The following is a 19,909-nucleotide window of genomic DNA, read 5'->3' as shown; positions in this document are numbered from 1 at the left end:
TCAAAACTCAAACCGTTAACATTGGTTAACATTGCAGCCAATTGGATACCCGATGAGTCTCTTACCGATGCTGTACAGTGTGACAAAGCAGCAGAAAGCGCCATGATTCCTTCTGTTCTGGGTTCACTGCCTTTCTTTCTTTGTGTCTGTTGTCTCTACAACAAGTCGACTAAATTTCCACTACACTGTTAATAACTGGATTACACTCCCAGAATGACTGGTCGAAACAAAGCCAGAGACATACATCCACTGCACAAGTGTGAGCTGCTGTATCTGTAGTGTTGGCAAGGTGAAACCAATGTGGTGGAAAATAGTCATATTTAATTTATTGCTGTACATTGGTTTCATCTCTGGTTAGTGTGTGACAGTTGTCTTTTGTCGGAGTCAGTTGGCATATGCACAACTAACTACATTAATTGTTGACCTCTTTCAAAATTCTGGGAAGAAGAATTTAATTTCTTCATTTTTGCGGAGCCATGTTGTGGACCTTAGATTGTGGCTTTTATTGGTTCCATACTCTCCCAAGATCAACTTTTTTTCAATGGAATCAAGTTTTACAAAATGGTGTGGTGAAAATCCCTCAGTGTGTCAGAGAAACTGAAATGAAATGATTTTTAGGATACAGAAAAGAAAGTTGGAGACTTTAGAGGAATTGTACAAATAAATCAGTCAGGATGGTAAAGCCTTTTGGTAAGGCTTTTGTTTTGAAAGGTCTTACGTTGACATGTGTAGTTGGATCCAGTCTATTTTTCCACTTCATTTAGGCCTCTGCACACATGAGTCACCCATCACAGCCACCTTTTGTTCCTACTTTCCCAGAGCAGCTGGGAGTGAAGTGTATCGGTCAAACACATTCAAATGGCCACTGAATATGTCCACTTGTCCTGTCAGGATGTCCTACACTGGCCAGTGGATTTCTACCAACAACTGCCTGTTCACAAGCTTTCACTTAACCTGTGAGATGTTAAAATCCCCAGGCTGCCAACATCACTCCTGATTTAGATTTGTTAAGGTGTGATTGAGACAGACTGCCACAGCCATCGCTCGCACGCACTGCGCGAGGCCGTCAGATAAAAAGGGTTTTCAAATACGTTCAGTCCGTACTGTTAAATATCAGCATAAATCCTTAAAGAGAAGAGGAGAGGAATCATCACTGAAACATTCTTAAGTCAGTATCACATTAGTTTAGAGGGTGTAGAATAGACAGATGAGGCCAAAAACTTGAAGGCAACCAGAAATGTTACAATATTCAAATGTGTGGTATGGAGAGTGTGTGTGTATGTGTGTCTATAGATAGTTATCTATCTATATATAGATAGATAACTATCTATAGATATAGATATATATCCTTACCCCCCCCCCCCCCCCACTGTCTCCTTGGTGCTTCTTTCTGGGGAGCAACAAGTTCACAGCACCAAACATTAATGCTGGATATAATCTACATCTAATCCATCCTGCTTGAACGAGTTAAGTGAAATACACCAAGCTTTAGAAAAGCAGTTTGAGCCGGTCCCACTTGTACGCCAGATTTGCCAGTAGACAGTGGGCACAGCCTAAAGGTCATCAGGCTTCGATCTAGGTGCACGCATTTGCAGAAAAGAACAGTGACTTTTACTGAAACTGCTTTTTTTAAAAAGCATTAAAATGTGTACAATAAATACAACTCGCAAGTATGTAACTGCGTAGCCCATAGCCGGCACACGGTACACACTGTGCACATAGACAGTAAAGGTGTGTGTGGCACTTTAGTTAATAAATGTGCAGGGCCACTATGTTCCCAGCCTGTCACTTCACTAATAGAAGAGTGGTGTCTAGGATGGAAACAAACTGGGTTCTCAGACGTCTATTATTATTAAAAACAACCAATTTTTCACCAAAATACTAGCAACGCTTTTTGCACTGACTCATTTGAATAAAAGCTCCCATCTGTTTTCGTCTGCTTTTTTTCCACCTTTGTGCAGCAATGGGTTTGTTCTCCGAGGTTTAACAGATATATGATATCACTGGCTCATAACTCAAGGCACTGCATGCCAAGACACAACTTTTGCTAGTACATTTTACATGCCTGCCACCATCCGAGCTGGTAATTAGCTAATAACATTTCGAGGTACTTAGAGGTATTTTGAGGTTTCTTTAACTTTTACAGAGGGAAGCCTTTACTTTTACTCCATTCCTTTTCATTTTGCACTTGCCGCTTGTTTTGCTGTGCTTCCCTAATAATAGTAGTACTTTAAGTACAATTAAAACATGTTCATGGTACCCGAGTAAATAAAATTGAAGTAGCATTCTGTGTTTGTTTGTTTTTTCAAAAGAAATACCTGCAGTTTTACTTGTCTACCATTTTCTACTTGTCTTTATTGGCTTTTCCACCTCACATTGTTTTCCTCTTCTCAATGTGCTTTCTTGACTACACTTAATATTAATAAGTGTCTATGCACTTTAGGGCTTGTCAGTGTATTTGGAACTGTTGAACACCGTTTTTCTAAAATGGGATTTTTAGTTTTTTATCTGTTTCTTTTAACTTTAACAAGATTGGGTGCGTCTTTGTTACCATTTCAAGCACTTTTTAAATGCCGCCAGACTGCACCAATTGCAATCTTTCCAGTATGTACAGAGACCAGTACCATGGTACGCTTTATTACTGAGCTACCATGCAATCTAAACAGTAATCCTAACATTATACGAGTCTGTCAACATGAGACATGCCAACAGTCTGATAGACTGGCAGGCAGCGCACGCCGATACAGATGGGCACTCAGACAGATGGAAGAAGCCACAGAAAGGCACACAGGCAAGCTGGCTTGTTCGTCGCTTGACTGTAAAGACCGGCTGGCTGGAATTGCTGAGTGGCTGTCTGATTACATAAGCTGGTTGACTGGTTAGACAGTTGACCGACCGGAGAAGCGGTCACATATTTTAAACCCAGCTTACTTATTTTTGTATAAATGTCAAAGAGCCGTGGGATCAGTGCGCTGGCCTGATTGGGAGGGAGAGTGGGATGGAGAGAGGGAGGAGGGACGGACCGAGAGAGACAGAGACACAAAGAGAGAGAGAAATGGAGCTAAACAGGGATATAGAATAATGCCGGTCTATCAGTTTAGTGACAGCTAGATGATTACTGCTCATTACCTGACTGACTGTCAGTTGTGGCTCTGTGTGTGTGTGTGCGTGTGTGCACATGTAAATAATTTCGAATCTGTCTCCTGGTCAATCCTCCATTTGAGACACTAATCACAGCACCATTTTACTTGCAGAGACCGACAGAACAACTGGACGAAACTTGTGTTACACTGCTTATTTGGATTTTTCTAGCATTTTATGATGTGAATATACTGGATATTATAACTTGACATGATTTCTTTTTGCAATTAATACATAATTTGTGAATGAACTTGGAGCTAAATCTTCTTCGTCACAAATACCAACAAACCCAATATGATAAAACGCAGTCAAGATCTTCCATGTCTTTATTAAAGACATCCCCTTAACATCAGATCACATTTCATGACCATGAAATATGCAGAAAACCTGGAACAAACAATAAACCTGCTGCTCCACATGTTAGCAGGCTGAGTAGGTCATTATCATGCAATATTATGCATTGCAGGGTTGTTTAGTTTGTAGGTCAAGCATAAGATTGTGGTTTGGGTTACGATACATGGACAGTAAAACAAAACGTTTCATTGAGCCTCTAAAGATTGATGCTGGGGATTATTTAAAAAGGATCAGGTCAAAAAAAGCTGCAGATCTTTATTTACTGTAGTTCTGCTGTCGTTTTAACCTGGGGGTGTCTGTCCCCACCCTCCTTTCCTCTGGACTTACGCTCCCTTACCTGCTCTCTGTCTACAGCAGTTTGGACATTTTATCAAGCAGATATTAAGCATCAACTGGCCAAAATGTGATATATCTAAAATCATAGGACTCCGATTGGTATCAGGGTGGAACCAAGTTGGCTGATTACTTTTAGTGATGTATGACTACACATCTGTTAGCCTGCTTTACCCTCTAGTGGTAAAAGCACACGGCAGTAATTAGCCACGAGGACCCGAATGTTTACTCTCGAAAAATATTTCAATGAATTCAAATGACCCAAAGGTTTGATTAGCAGCTCGGTGCATGCAGTTATATGAGATAATGGTGATAACAGACACTGCTGTGGCTGAATCAAGTTAAAACTTACATCTATAAGAAGCAAAACCTCTGTCATCCTCCTCGATTCCCTTTTTTTCCTCGTGTCACCACACACCTCACGCCCCTTCCATTCTGTCCTCCCTCCATTTCCTCTCCACTTTCAGCTCTCTGTCACTTTTCATATGTTCCCTTCATCCGTTGTGTCTGTCCTTTGTGTCCTTGCTTTGAGGCCAGAGAATTAAAATAATTCATTTTGTACCGTTGTCTGTTTTTGTCCTTTGTGTTGCTCAGTGGTTAAACAGCTTCATATTTTACCATCCAGCCACTTTTCTACTTCTTTTTCAGACCTTTTTTTCCCCCCCTGTCTGCCCTTTTCCACTTTCTCACTTTCATTCTCTGCTTTTTATAGTCCAACCCAGGCAGCCTCTCTGTTGATCTAGCTGACCTTTCAAATGATGACACGTGAGTTAAGTATAAAATGACTGCCGTTAAAACGGAAACCAGACACGTTGTTGTCACTGGTTACATTAGCCGTGCATCCTGTTAACTTCCTCTCCTTTAAGGCCTTTTGGTTTACCTTCTTTTGATTTATATTTTTGTGTCTAGTGAACCAAGGAAAATTGAAGCTGTTCAAGCTTTTCCACCAATTGTTGTTATCTGCATTTGGCAAATCTACAGCTACTTAGAGTGACTCTGCTTTTTAGTTTGCTTACACGGATGCTGTACGCACATGTAAAAAGTAAGGATAGCATAAACAGAATTAACTGAAAAATTGAATAACACATTGAGAAAAATTTTTATTGTAGTTTATTTCACTTTTTACGTGACATTTTTACAATTTGGATAGAAATCTATTAAACTTACATTGGTAACTAAATAAAACAAGAAAGACTTCTTTCTCCTCAGTCACATTCTTTAACTTTTCCTGGGGGATACACTAAGGTTCCCAAGCCAGATTGAATACATGCATGTCTGGCTCTGGGCCAGACCAGAGCCAAACAGTGAGGTCTTCTCCCAGTCGAACTCACCCAGAATAACTCCATAGAGGGGTAACCACAGGCATCCTGATCGGATGCTGAATCACCTCAGCTGGGAGCTCCTCATGCTAACATGAAGCGTGAGCTCGGGCTTCCCATGGAGGCATTTTGGCTCCCAGCATGTGCTCTCTCACGCCTTCTGTTCAGGGCTTCAGGTGAGGACTGGGGCATACTGTAGTTCTAATGGGAACCAAAAATCATAACACAGTTGAAGTCCTTCATTTTCTCCCAGCTTGCCCCCAACCCACAGGGAGCATTCCAGCATATTTATATCGAACGGCATGGCTTTAGACTTGGAGGTTCTGAACCTCACACTAACCATTCACCCTCAGCTGCAGGTCATCTCAGTTCGCATTGGAGGTCGTTGTTTGAACCAACAGAGCTGCATCCTCTGTAAAACAGCACAAGGTTTTACACTTCACTTCATGGGCTTTCACTTCTTAAAAAGATTATATTATATTAAAAGCATAATTCAGGAGCCATGTGTTACTTTTGGGTAAATATGACTTTATTTACTCTGGGTACAGTAGTTTCCTCCCACAGTCCAAAATCATGCACGTTGAGTAATTAGTGACTCTAAATTGGCCGTAGGTGTGAATAGTTGTTTGTCTGTCCGTGGTGGCCAATTTATTCTTCCGCTCTTTATTCATGAGGGTAGAGTTTGGTTTTTATGTAACATGACCTGTAACGTAACATTACCCTGAAGTATTTGTGTCACATAACCTATGTTATATCTTACTCAGATGTAGTTTCCTACAACCAGGAAGCAGTTGTGTGTGTATGTAAAGTTGTTCCTGTGACATAAAATGGCGTCGGCATGAGACGCAATAAGACAACAAACACAAGTATAAACTTTTCTTGTGCTTCACCAAGTGTTTTTCCTTTTCAGCTCTTTGTCTTTTGTGCTTGTTTCTTTCGAATCCTCCCTTTTCTCCCCAAATCCCATTATCGTCTCCTCTCAATTAAGTATAAAGAAACTATTTCAGCAGGTCCCACCTTGCTGTATCACAGTAACACAGCACCTGACTTTTCCAGTCAAATTAGTTTTGTTTTAGTGTAAAAAAAAAAAATTACAGTGTGTTTTTTTGGTTTTTTAGTAGCTCTGTATTTTAATATGTTTGGCCTCATGACATGTTCAGGTACCATGAATTGTGGACTTTGTGCACTGGCAGCTCAGTGGCTTTATTTTTTGACAGTGAGAAAATGAGATAGTGAGAAAAAGTCTCACAAAGTCGAGAAAACACAAAAGAGCATGTTGTGCTTGAAGGATCTGAGTCCTGCAGGAACCGTCATAGTCTTTTCTACAACAGCAACATGATCAGAAATAAACACTATTCATTCTAATGTCATATTTATTTTTCACTTTTTCAGATTTCAACAGCGAACTGCCTTGCTGTGTTTCAACGTTTTTTTTTATGTCTTTCATTTTTCCCAGGTTGTCAGGATTCATGCTGCCCTCCCCGATAGTCAGCAGTGGCTCTATCTTGGCCTTGTGGTTTACCACGGACTTTGCCGTTAGTGCACAGGGCTTCAAAGCTATATATGAAGGTAAGGCTGTGCGTAGTGTGTGAAGTGTGTTTGGATACTGGTCATCACTGGTCAGGCACTATTTATGACAAATACGATTAATTATAACGTGCAAAGTGATTACATCTGATTTAACTGGCAATATATTTATGACATAAGGTGATGTCAAGCTTTGCTGCATTTGTTTTGTGAAGATTCTATTACGATTTGGAAAAGCGTTGCAGCAGTAGGTCAGTAGAGATGTGCTGCCTTACTGCTGCCCCATCTCCATCACTTTCCAACAACTTTTTAGCCTCATGAAACAAAAGGTAAAAAGTTTTGAGTGCATACCTCACAAGATGGCGCCCTCGTCCCCCAACAACGTGGCCTGATGTAACTTCACATTCTCTATTGTGGTGCTGCTTTACCTTAAAAACTGTGTGTGTGTGTGTATAGATATACTCCAGAGTCACATACTCATGTGTCCTGTATTCTGACTTGTGTGTGTTATGAACGTGGTTATACTGTTTTATGTCTGCGTGCCTGTTGGGATGTGACACAAATGCTTAGCCTGACCTTTTGAAGATACACACATACACAGTGTGTCCAATTATGCTTGTATAACAGTTCATCTATGAATCATCAAAATAACAGAGACAAACTCAAGAGGCCAGATATAGACACTTACTCCCGCGTTTGTGTGTGTGTGTGTGTGTGTGTGCTTGTCTGGCTGTTTGGCTTTTATTTTATTCTGTGTATGCTCTATATTATTGTGTTTTGGTGTGTGTGTGTATTTCTGAGAGTGTTTATATCATGTGTGTGTTTGTGTATGTTGGAAGTCTTCTTGACAGCCATTAAACTTTTTCCAGATAGCACTTTGTCTTCATTTTGTTATTTTATTTTATTTTATGTTGTTCTGTTTCACATCTGCAGAGACCCTTAAGTGTGTTTGTTGCCTCAGGAGTGATTGTGATTTCATGTGTGTGTGTTGGGGGAAAGTATGTGCATATCTGACAGATCTTTGAGCTAATGTCTTTTTTTCCCAGTGTTGCTTTGTTTAGTATTGATGTTCTAGACATCAAAAATTGATTCATGTCTGTGTGTGTGTATGTGTGTGTGTGTGTAAAGATAATGGCATCCATGCATCAAAACAAGGCCTAAGATTTATTAAATGTTCTGTTTGGTTTGTGTGTGTGTGTGTGTGTGCGTGTGTGTAGATGCTGCCTCACCCTCCGTCACAGAGCAGCTGCAGAAACTGCAAACTGCACTTCGAACAGCACAACTTTAGCTTCACATCCATTCCTCTCACTCCGTACATACTTTAAGTACCAATAGTGGCCAAACCTACCGGAACCAGAAAACACTGCAGGTGTAAAAACAAATTGGGCGAATGCATTATGATCGTGCTGCGACTTACCAAGACAAAGTCACTGTCCACTGAAACTTTTCATTTCATGTGCAGTAAAACCCTTGAGTATCTCAAATTGCTTGATGATTTCAGAGAGGTTTGACACTGCAAACACAATTTAAAAGATAACACTCAAATAAGCCTGTTCACTCAACTCAAGACTGCTAATATCAGCCTAGTCATGACTTTCTGATTGAAAGACTTCTCATTTGCCCACTAATGCCAGAACAAAAATGTGTTCTTAAGCACTGTGAGGAGCACCTCTAAAACTGTAATCTGTAAGACTGAATGCAGAGCGGATCTGTCATTTATTTCCTGTCAGATATGAGCAAAAGTTTCATCCAACCCAAAAAAAAAAGCTAAGACCCCCTACATTATTTGAATGGTTGAAAATAATTACACTCCTGAAATATCTCTCTGATTACGTTATCGAGCCTAAAATAAAAGCAAACCTCATTCCCAGTTACTGTTTTTGTCTTGAAACTCGTCTACGAATGTGAAGTGTTTGGGGGATTTTGTTGCGTGTTGTTTCCGTCTTAAATGGTTTGCTATTTTGTGTCAGCTGTCGTCCCTGTTTTGTATGTAGCTTTGTGCTGCTAGATTTTCCTAAAGTATAAAAAAAACACAAAAGGTCTGATGCAGCCAAAAAACACTTAGCACTAAAAGTGATTGTTTCCAGCATCTTCTCTCTGTCTTCTGGTACCTGGTCCCAGATTCTCTGAAACAACTTTATTTCCACCCTCTACAGTCATTGTCTATCTTGTCTATCATGTCTTATTATTCCCTGCCCCTCTCTACTAACAGTCAGTTCTACTAACAAACCTTTCTCTGTTTATTCCATTCATTAAAAGAACTGAAGGAAATGTGACCATGGTGAAATGATAAGACTCCAGTCGCATGAAAGACAAATGTATGGAAAAGGTGGTTGTGGTTTTCGTCATTTGGTTGTGTTGTGACTTTTTGCAATTCCAATTTGCAGTTCCATGAGCTCTCCGGGCCACCGTGGGGGTGGGGGTGCGGGTGGATGCTGCTAGTGGAGGAAAGCGGGTCCTCACTGATAAAAAGCAAGTTTGCTAACCAGCTCTGCAAGACGAGATAACCATCAATTAATTTCCCCTGAAGCAAAGAGAGTGAGAGGTTTGGAAGGAGAGATTGCTGGGGAAGGTGAGGGAGGAGTAAATACTGTAGACAGGAGAGGATTCCACATCTGTCCACATCTTCACTACATTATGGGTTAAAACATTATTCAAGAGGAGAAACATCATACATATCATTATAATCCAACTAACAATTTGAAGTGCTCAACTCATCTTTTATTAACAGCGATGATGTTTCGCTGCTATTTTGTATTCAGATGCTTTGGGGTCCTGGATGGAGGATTTTTGTCACATGTAATTCTCCCATCTCTCTCACCAACGTCTCCATCTGTTTCCCCTGCAAAAAAAAAAAAAAAAGTCATAAAGTCATTTAAAATATTTATATTTACTGCCTCTGTGTTCAGAAATCATTTACTGAGTGGAAACTCTTCCAGCTGCTCCATCCGGATTTAGACCTGCAGCCATACCCATGGATCCGTTGGAAAACCATATGGAATAAGCCTCAGGTTGTGCGTCTTCTAGGACCGTCTCTTCATGTATGAATGGAAAAGATGCCTCGGTGCACATTCCTGCTGGATCAGTGAGCTTAACATGTGTTTAGCACTCTTGGTGCCAAATGCTAGAAGTTATAAATAATTCAGTTTTTAGTAAAAGATTGCCTCACCTCAAATGAGTTTGCAATTGTCACTTAGCAACAAGAAGCACTAGCAGCACTTCCCCCAAGCGTTTAAGTGCTGCTACCTCCGAGGAGAACGGCTGCACCCAGTGAACACAGAGCCTCACTTTTTGTGTAAAACAGGTGTGAGCAGCAGCCTCCCTTTGTGATTTAGTAAAGTAATCCACAAAAGTGTGTGTGTGTGTGTGTGTGTGTGTGTGTGTGTGTGTGTGTGTGTGTGTCTGTCTTTCGGCCGGTTTTGAAGCTTGAACTTAAACTTTAGGAGTTCGATTTGGTTTAAGTTAGCATTAACTTGGGGTTTGGAATTCACTTGGTTAAGATAAAGTTATTCCCACTAGCTTGTTTAACTTTATCACAAAGTAGAATGACTGTCCTCAAAGTGTCAACCTCCCACACCTACTTTCCCTAAACACACACTGAGAAGAAGAAGCTGACACTGTATTTTTCCGTCACTAGCCTTCCTCTTCCAGTGAGGGGCTTCTGCAAAAAACGCAACTCGGAAAAACTTTAAAGGGACGTCACATATTAAACACAATAACACACACACGCGCAGAGCAGGCACACGCTCGTGTGCATGTGTTAAAGGCCACAGGTTGTTTTGTTTTATGCTTCTCATCTCATGTTGTTAGGGTGGTATTCACCATGTCACCATGTATGGGTTATTATGGGGTGTCGCTTTTACGCTGCATTACGACGTGAAATGTGTGACTACCACTGCCTGAATGTGTGTGTATCTGTAAAATTGCAGTAAGTTCATCCCCTTTGGTGTTGGCATTCCCACCACCTCTCTCTCTCACACACACACACTCACACACACGCAGACACACACACTATGTCCCTCTCTTCCTCTCTCTCTGGTGTATAGCATACTGGTGTAGAATCCATTAGGAACACTTCTTGGAGCTTCCAAATCTTGCTGACTTGATGCAGGGCTTTGCACAGACTGTGGCAAGAGCCCTGTAGCCACCAACCAGTGGAAGCGATGCAAAAAGATCGCAGCCTGCTGCTCGGGGAGTTTGGGTCCTTTCGACATGATGTTACACATAAGAAAGATTTATTCATCTAGAGGTTTTTTTCCCGATGCCTCTAGCCAGATAGTTTTCTTAGTGGTGCCTTTATTTCAGTTTAGTTTCAGAGTTTTGTCTCACTAAATCTCAGAGACCGCAAATAGCCACTGCAGAAAATTGCACCACTGTCTTTGGGATTTGTGACATAAAATGAATAGAAATTATGGGATGTTATCAAATGGCTTTTGGGAGCTTTTGTGGATTTTCTACGTTTTGCACAGATTTAGTTAACAAACTAATAGTGAACTACCATACAGCCATTGTTTAATCTGACTTATTTTTGATCATTAGTGCGTTATGGAGTTTATTTTTTGGGTCGCTGGTTGGTTGGTTGGTTAGATATCACACACTTTTCCAGTGCCCGAGATTCTTACTGGATATTCACATCAGAAGTGAGACGTCAGAGTTGTGTAAGTGCCCATCTGTTCAGCAGACACAGTGTCCAAACTGCATTTGTCCATCACTGTCATCTGAAGCACAGCAGCTCCCGAGGAGCTGAAAAGATAGTGACTGTCTTCACTAGGCTGGACAACATCATACATGTAGTACAGCAGTAATCACACGTTAAGTTAAAATCTACATAATATAGGATGGAGAAGATGTGTATGTTTAAGAAGATTTGGATTCACTAAATGCAACATCGAACCGTCATTCTGTTATTCTATTATTTTTAGCAGAGATGCTACTGTGCATCTGTTTTGTGAGATTGATGATTGACAGATGTCAGAGCCTCTTCAAAGGACACTTTTATAACTTTCATGGAAAGTTTCGAATCACAGCTGAATTCCTTTCTGACCACATGCTCCATCCCCGCGTTGCACGTTAGATTTCTTCATCAAATTTTCACCACTTCCTGTACTGTGTTCCTGCATGTTCGTATGACATTCAGCCAGCTTGTTCTAATGATGGATCAGTTGGCCAGTTTTTTTTTTTTTTTTTGGTCAGAAAATGAAATTTATTTTCAAATATTAAACATGCTTTAAGCATTTGTTTTCATAAGCCAGCTAGAAGACGTATTGATGTGCATGATAAGTAAAAAAAAAAAAAAAAAAAAAGGAAAATCCCGTAGCTTCCTAAATATGGCATCACACATTTGACATTCTTAATAATACGTTGAATCCATCTGGATAATTGAATCAGCTGTAATGTTCAACTACATTTATGCCAGCATTAATGTTTACTCAACACCCTGTAGCTGCTGATGTAGGAAAAAGTGTTCTATATTTAGCATTTATAGATTCACAATAATAACTGCTTCCATTGGATGAGAGAATTATGGAGCTTGTAGATTTGACAAAAGCGACACAGACTCCATCTATCTGAGTGAAAGTTAGAGGGTAAACAAGTCTCAGTCATTCCGAAGGAAAAAGAATTCATTTGGATTTCCTTTTGATTAGCTTGTTGAGGAAATGGGTTGCGTGCATACTGATGAAATGAGTTATATATACATGTAAAATATTAGCTGTTTGAAGTGGAAATTAATGGGCTTGGTGTAAACATAATATGATGTTTAGAAAAATTGCTTTGATGTATGTAATAGAATGCCATCAACTAGAGCACATTTGCACACATACGTGTATATGCACAAACACACAATATTAAGCACCTCATGTTGATCTGTGCATGCAGGTCCGGTTTGTAGCCATCTAACTATGCAATATATTTTTATATGTTCAGTGGAAATAATCACTTCATGGTACAGCACATCAAAGCATAGAAAATCTGATTTTCTTCCTTTTCAGCAGTATATTTATTATGATAATTATGGTTGACATTTACTGTATTTTTCTCCTACCGGGCCACGGCCTATTATAGTTTGCTATTGACCTGTTATCCACTGCCCCTATCAGTATCTGTGTGCCCTTCATTGAGAATAATAGGTTGGCAAGTTTAGTCAAAGCCAACGGATTCAGCAGGGAAGCTTCTTAGAGCAAACACAGCAAATCATTAAAGGAAGGAAGCACTAGTGGTGGATTTGTCAACTTGGATGCCCAGGTACTGCCACAGTGTGTGTGTGTGTGTGTGTGTGTGTGTGTGTGTGTGTGTGTGTGTGTGTTGGAGAGATGAAGAGAGCAAAAGGGCAGCAGTGAGTGAGAGATGGTGAGAGAGGAAAGGGAGAAACAGTCCGTTACACCATTAACCCATATTGACTGGAACGCCATAGGAAGCTCTTCACTTTGGGAGTGTGTTATGTAACGCTGTTGTTATTGACGACAGCAGTAGTCAGCTGCATCGATCAAAGCAACAATGTCAGCTTTCCTGCTGTGTCTGTGTGTGTGTGTGTGTGGTAGGGGTAGCAGAGGAGTGTTAAAGAATGATACCACTGTCATCAAAGCCTGTTGACAGAGCAGAGGTCTGAGGACCCTACTGTAAGTACAACACAATGAGCATGTGTTGGAATTTAACGTAAATTGCATGTTGCAAATACTTTGAAACAGAAAATATCAATAAAATTACCAATGAAGTTACCAAAAATCGAATTTCTGCCTGCCAAAATATCTGGTTTTGCAGTAAGACATCCAGTTTGTGTAACTATAGCGATATTAAACTTATATGATCGTGTTCGGGTTCTCACAGCGGGTGGTTAGGGTTAGAGAAACCATAGAAATACCAAAGCATTGCCCTTGACATTTGAAGGGATCCTCTAAATCTGTCCAGGAACCTTGTGATGTCAGTTTCCAGATGATACTCTCAACTTATCATGTCCACAGACATCGCATTGCAATGTCACATTTTTTTCAGCTATTATCATTTAGGCGGTCGTCTTACCATCGGTTTGTGATCCACTGAAATGTGAAATTCATGCAAGTCAAGCTTCTATTCCACATTCGACCACATAGCATTTAATAGAATTTGAAGGTGTGGAAATGGCTGTCACTAAAATGTCATACTATTAGCCTGTCATCCATCGTATTATGTAAAATATCAGACGAGAGAACATCCCCTGGCCTTGGAGGTAAGTGTCCTGGCCATAAAATTGAAAACATTTGATGGTTACGTTGTGATAAGAGACCACCGTTTTTTATGTCTGCTGGGAGACTGGACTCTCTTGTCTGTAGAAATGAAATTGGTTCTATTCATGATATGGCCGTCAGGTTCTCTAAAGGAGACAGCCTCATCGCCCGTGTCCATCATACAGGTATATCATTCCTGGCTCAGTCTGTTTGAGGCAGCAACAGTGATTTACTGCGGCAAACTTCTCTGACCATTGATCAAGTGAAACCGCTGGTGCAACTCAGTGTTCTATTAGAAAGTGACACAGACACTTGCTGCCGTACAGGCCTGTTAGCTCGAAGTAGAGGATGTAAATCACTGGAGACAGAAGGAAAAATGATTATTTTTTGATATGATAATGCAGCCTATCATACCCCACATTGTGCATTTGTTTATCACATCGTTGACCCCAGAAGTTAACGCTTCATTCAGGAAACTTCCGAAATTTAAAACGTTCGGAGATTTAGAAACTATGGGATTTATCTGATAGTGTGACATGGGACCCCCCAAGTTTAGATTTTCTTATCTCTTACATCCCACAAGATACACTTCAATGCTGTTCAATTGCACTGTAATAGCATAATGTGAATTGGGGGGGGGGGGGGGGGGGGGGGAGATAAAAGATTTCTTTTGCATTTTCATATCTGTGCGCTGCCTTTTTATCCTCTGTGTTTCTTTCTCTGATGATAAGCACAGCTTCTAAAATCTCTGTGAAAATATTGGAGACAGAACGATCTCGCTTACTGTCATTTAAGCCACGCTCGCTCTGAATTTCAGTCATGCTTTTTCGTTCCTCTCTGGCTTTAACTGTCTGAATTTGTGGCTCTGGCTCTGTCTCACACCTTAAATCTTTAACACATCAGTGCCACACACAGGGAAAGAGGCAGATATTTATGATCAAATACTGGTTGTGGCCTGTAAAACGGTTCCAAGAAATTGTATATAAAAATATGATAATTTGTTAATCGAGCTCTCCTAGTGATGACCTCTTTGTATAAAACGGATATTAGAAATAAAAGCGTGTTTGTTGTTCTTAGAATGTACTTTTTACTAAAACAAAATCAAATAAGGGCATCAGAAAAAGCATAACCACACCCACTCAGACTTATTTCAAAGCATTTTTCCAGAAGATTTTGATGCGATAGAGTACTGCAGTATGTGATAACTCTGTGTGTGTGTGTGTGTGTGTGTGTGTAATTATGAACTGTAAATTCTGATTAGTTAACCACTTAAAAAAAAAAAAAACAGTAAACTAGAATAGGATTTTCTACTTCCAAATTCTGTGTGTGTTCAGAATCAACAAATAAACTAGTCTACAGTGGGTACAAATGTACTTTTGGTGTACTTGCTAACTCGGTATGAAGTACTCAGAATTCTTATTTCAATAAAGTTCTTTCAACTTAAGTGCACTGTGTGCTGTTTTTCAAACAAAACACTTATTAATGTGACATTTCCTATAACTGTGAATGTCTGATTTAGTGGTTAAAAACATGCAAAGTCTCAGATCAGTGTCACCATAGTGTTCAATGGCATTAGCACTGTCATGAAAGATGTTTTACTTGCAGTAATGAAACTACTGAAAGATTTGAAACTCCCTCCACTCTCTGTCATCAGATGAAGCTCCAAGGGTAGAATCAGGTCAATGGTCAACTGCAGTGGGTTTATGAATAGCACCAGGATGCCTACATCCCATTAATACCTACCTGCACGGCCATGTTATTACTTGCCTACAAGTTTTCACAGCAGACTAAGCACCTTTTTGTGAATTGCTGCCTTCCACTGGTTAAGATGTGTCATTGCCTCATTTATTGCTACTGCACTTTTTGATTGTTTGAAGTTAAGCTTCACTCAGAAACAATAAATAAATGGGTTATTTCTGCCTGCATTAACTTACTTGGTAAAAACTAGTAAGAAGTGCATATTGTTGATAACTGACTAGAGTTAAAAAAAATGTAGGTCAGGATCCATGTGTGCTATGGATTTTGGTGTGTGTGTGTGTGTGTGTGTATTTTATCATGTTTTACAGAGTGGAAGAAATAATGAAAGAGAACAGCACTTTTCTGTAAATCTGTTTTGATTTATTTAATTCATCAACATCAAATAAACATTCAGTGTTATTATCAATAATTATGTAAATTCTGAGTTGGCAGCAGCAGTTCTTGTGTTTCACATTCATTCTATATAACACAGGAAATTAGTCTGCAATAAACCTGCAATAAATCTTACCTGCAAGAGATGTGCATTCAGCACCCAGATAGCATTCAATACAAGCTGATGGTTTCCACTTGAAGACCAAAAAAAACCAAAAAAACATTAGTTCTTTGTAATTGGTATCTCAATTTCAGCTTTTGTTAAAATGAGGATGAAAGAACGAACAATGCTTGTGATGCCAACTAATGTACGATGATTGTTTTCAGTACTGTTGTGATACAATTCCCAAAAAGTTGGGAGGATGTGTAAAACATAAATAAGAACAGAGGGCAATGATTTTCAAATCTCATCAAACCATATTTTATTCACAACAGAGCATAAACAATATATTTTACCATTTCATGGAAACCATTGGCTCATTTTGAATTTGATGGCAGCCTTCTACAGGAAGTTGTGAGAACTAAAATAAAATTGCAAATAGCTTGTTTTTCTGAATGCAGAATAAAATTCTTAGTGGGGTTCAGAGAGGTTTGTGAGTCCTATATTTGAGCCTGCATATTTTATTAAAGTAAATGTAACTCTGACCTAAAGCTGAACTCGACATTAGTCCAAACTTTTTGATGCTTTCAGTCGGACTCTGATTTGAGGTTGTTGTCGTTGTGGCATGTGCGTGTAGCTATAATAAAACTTAATTCACACTTTTTTAATTGGAATACTCTCCAAGCTGAAGACATCAAAACTCATGACTTGATGCCTTCCGTTCTTTCCTAATCACCAAACAACGAGAGTCCATTGGACAGTGCTTGTGTTTTTAAATTATTACCTTGTCCTCAAGTACTGCACTTTGTAATGCTAAGCTGTATTCAATACATAAATATAAATACATATTTTAACTTATTGTTTGTAATGTGAATTTAGAATTGTATTACTTTATTATGACGTGTGCCCTAAATGAGAGCTCGATCTCAATGCGTTTATTCTGATTAAATATAAAGGTTAAATAAAAATAAAATACATCAAAATCTTCCTGCAGATACGGTTACAGTCAAACAGCAACGCTTGATTTCCTCATTCCAGATGTTAATTGGTGAACGGGAACTTCACTTAGGATCAGCATAAATGATCCCCCTGAGATTTCAGATGTTAACGCTGTAGTTTATTTTTATTTTTTTGTTCCAAGCCAAATTGATTATACAAAAAAGAATAAAAATCGCAGCTGAAATTCTGATTTATTATCACGTGATTAGACAGAATGTGAAGCCAATTGTAGAGGCAGGTTATTGCATTAAAAATGAGACAGATGTGAATACAGCAAGTGAGCTGCAAATTGGTTCCACGGTACTTTTTAAAATGCATGCACATTTAAACCCAGACGTTTCCTCATAACTGATGATTTCACCTCTTTCAGTAAAAATGTTGCTTTGTCTCTTGTGTATTTGTGTCCATTAGGCAGTGCATTGTCTCAATTTTAATGACGGGTTTCTATTTAGCTCCTATTAACACAAGTAGTGCTCTGCAGATGCAGAGATCATTCTCAGGGCATTTACTGCACCTTACTCAATTTGACTAACTCTCAAACCCAAGGAACGAGTGCACTGTTGTTAACACTTCACTTGGAGGTCAGATCAATCTTTTGATGCTTACACAGTGCTTGCTGGCTACGGTTATGCAAAGTTTGTGTTTGTGTGTGTGAGTGTGTGTGAGAGAGAGAGAGAGAGAGAGAGAGAGCAAGTCGTCTTCATTGACACTACCTATGTGTGTTTTGCTCATTTGTATGTGAGTCTGTAGTTGGATTCGGTGGTACTTGAAGCAGATGGAGCAGAAAATTGAAGCAGTAGCTGCATAATATTGCATGTTGGTAGTTAAACTGTATATGATGAGCATGTGTGGTCTGCATCATAGAATAACAACTAGAGATCAATGCTTAGTCATTGACAGAAACAGCAGGAACAGAGGCTGAATTTTTTCAAGGAGAAATGAAAGCAGGAGAATAGAGGATGTAAATATGTGGAAGAGAAGAGAAACACGACCAGGGGAGAAGCAGCGAGGAGCAAAGAAGGACCAAACAGGCAAGGGAGGATAAGTAAAAAGAGAGGAGAGAGTGAGGGGGGGAAAAAAGAGGAGAGGAGGCTTGAGAGGAAAGAGCAGACAATCCCTAGAATACCAAGCACTTCTCAGACTGGGAGAGAAAGAGGAGAGCAGAGGAGGGGTTGTAGTGAAAGATGGAGAGCATCCACAGAATACGGAAGAGAGTATAAATGCTAAGATGCTTTTCCAGTCATTTTAACTTTGGTACCAAAGTCTTTGCTAGTGGTTTAAAAAAAGACTTGTATACTTTACTTTGTAGTACCTATTTGTAGTAACTGCTTCTCTTTGGCTTTGATGACATTACTACAATGTTCTTATTTGATTTTAACAAATAATTTGTCAGTAGACGAAAGTTGGGAGAAATTGTAAAGTTGTGGAGCAGATCCCAAGAAGAGCATGGTAGTGAAAAAGGGAAGCGAGAAGATGAATTAGATGTGATTAAACAATGAAAATAAGGGTGATAGTAAAGAAGTGGGGATGAAATGGGGGGAAATGAGGAAGAGAGAGAGAGAGAACTGACTCTAAGAATCACGCTCGCTCGACTGAACTCGTATCTTTTCCCAAGATGCATTCTGTTTGAGATGTGTCTAAAAATAGAACACATGTGCACACACAAACACACACACACACATACCTCTCCCTGGAGTGTACTCACTGTCATGCACATTGCAGACAGGCTGTAGACACACACACACACAGACAAAAACATACACACATGCAGACTGGAGATGTCATCTCACCTTAACTAACCGCTACAGGTTGCTAACATTTTCCCTGAAAGAAAGAAAGCGCAGCAGACATGTGCAGTAATAATAACTTGGGACTGAGAGTGAAGAAATGGAAAGGAAGAGACCGATTGATGATTGATTAAAAACAAAAACATTTGCAGCGCAATGACTTTAAGCTGCACACATAAACACAAACACATATGTGTTTGTGACAGGAAAGAAAAATCAGGAATCAGGCGGATTTGTAAAAAAAAAGCGGTTTAATGAATGTGAGCTAATGATCCCAGAGCCTCAGTAGTTGTCTGTGGTATAGCGAGCGATCCTGTTTCTCTAGAGTTCGCGTATTGTGGTTAGAATAACACCTTGTAACTTGAATTTTAGGAATCACAGTGCTTGCAGCTTATTGTTTACCCGCTCCGCTATGACTCGAGACACATTTTCAGGGACGGAAAAGCCTCTGAAACTTTTGGGATTTGCCAAAAAACAACAGTGCAAACATCAGGACAGGGATGTTTTTGTAGTGCACCACAGATCTGACATTTTAGAGCTACACAGATTTCACCAGGCATTAGTGATATCTTAGCGTGATTATGTTTACTCCAAAGAAGAGCGTGATTGCGCAGCATAATCACTGCGTGGCATTTACACAGGTCCAGCTTCACTTTCCTTTTTGCCTTAATCACAGTACAATCACACTGGTTTGTGCATCTAATTTGTTAATCAAGACTGCAACTGACACTTTTTAACACCTCCTCGCCTTCTCGTGGTTTCCAATCGCCTCGCTTTGAGCCTGACGGCACCTTATATATTTGTTGTGGGGCCAGGGCCTTGAAACAGGCATCACATGACACAGCTCTTAAACAACCCGACGAAATCCGTGGTTTTCTTTTTCTTTTTTCTTTCATCCACTTTGTTATTTTAGCTTAGCCAACATGCACTACTATAGCTGCAAGGCAACCTTGTGCCCTTTGAGTTAGTGGGAGAAACCTACAAAGGAAGTGGTCCATAATCATGATCACAGGCACC

At 39.8% G+C, this 19,909-nt stretch overlaps 1 protein-coding gene across 2 annotated transcripts in view; it reads left to right on the top strand.

Moving 5' to 3' along the window:
- The window catches only part of csmd1a (CUB and Sushi multiple domains 1a), a 378,013-nt gene that overhangs the window by 119,204 nt on the left and 238,900 nt on the right, over window positions 1–19,909 (top strand). For both annotated transcript variants that reach the window (XM_067487730.1, XM_067487721.1), the window contains exon 3: window positions 6,604–6,716. In XM_067487730.1, coding sequence (XP_067343831.1) covers window positions 6,604–6,716 — 113 coding nt within the window. The remainder of the gene's footprint in view (window positions 1–6,603; window positions 6,717–19,909) is intronic.

The sequence above is a fragment of the Channa argus genome, chromosome 2, assembly GCF_033026475.1.
Source record: "Channa argus isolate prfri chromosome 2, Channa argus male v1.0, whole genome shotgun sequence".
Classification (NCBI taxonomy): Eukaryota; Metazoa; Chordata; class Actinopteri; order Anabantiformes; family Channidae; genus Channa; species Channa argus.
Note: the sequence above shows the minus strand (reverse complement) of the source record. Positions and strands in the feature narration are given on the sequence as shown.